The sequence below is a fragment of the Penaeus monodon genome, chromosome 24 (assembly GCF_015228065.2).
Source record: "Penaeus monodon isolate SGIC_2016 chromosome 24, NSTDA_Pmon_1, whole genome shotgun sequence".
Classification (NCBI taxonomy): domain Eukaryota; kingdom Metazoa; phylum Arthropoda; class Malacostraca; order Decapoda; family Penaeidae; genus Penaeus; species Penaeus monodon.
In genome coordinates, this window is record NC_051409.1 from 20,940,320 (window position 1) to 20,940,829 (window position 510).

A 510-nucleotide genomic window follows, 5' to 3' on the forward strand; every position below is an offset into this window, starting at 1 on the left:
GTAGGCCTGGTACCTGACTACTTAGTAAGTGAGTGCTTGTCAAGCAATCAAAGCTTGACAAAAATCAATAAAACAAAAATACAGTGGACAGTGGACATATCCAGTGCCAGTGGTTTAAGAGACATGATTGTCCTTTCATGTTAATATGCCTGTATCTGTATTATTAATTTATTCATATGATATTAAAAGTTAATTATTTCTTTATGAAGTAAAGTTAAAAGTTAAATGTTAAATGAAACTGTCATCAACTTTCAAAACAAGTTAGACTTACCGATAATCTTGTTGTTAATTGCAAACATAAGAGTTCCTTTTATCAGATTGAGATGAACAGTTACGAAATCTTTTGGAAAGAACTGGAAATCTTCATGGATCACTGCTATACTGTTATGACACATAGATCCTGGAAAAATGAATTACCTTAATATAAAAAATAATTATGTACAAAGAATATTCCAAATGACCAAAAAACTTATTCTTATGTAAATAAAACTTACCAAAAAAAGCGAATTA

General features: G+C 29.2%; 1 protein-coding gene across 1 annotated transcript in view; it reads right to left on the reverse strand.

Moving 5' to 3' along the window:
• LOC119588997 overlaps positions 1-400 on the reverse strand; it is a gene marked incomplete at its 5' end in the record, with an annotated part of 12,618 nt that extends 12,218 nt beyond the window's left edge. The window contains 1 exon segment of the mRNA XM_037937595.1: positions 272-400. Within this exon segment, the coding sequence (XP_037793523.1) occupies positions 272-400 (129 nt within the window).
• Between the last annotated feature and the right edge of the window lie 110 nt (positions 401-510).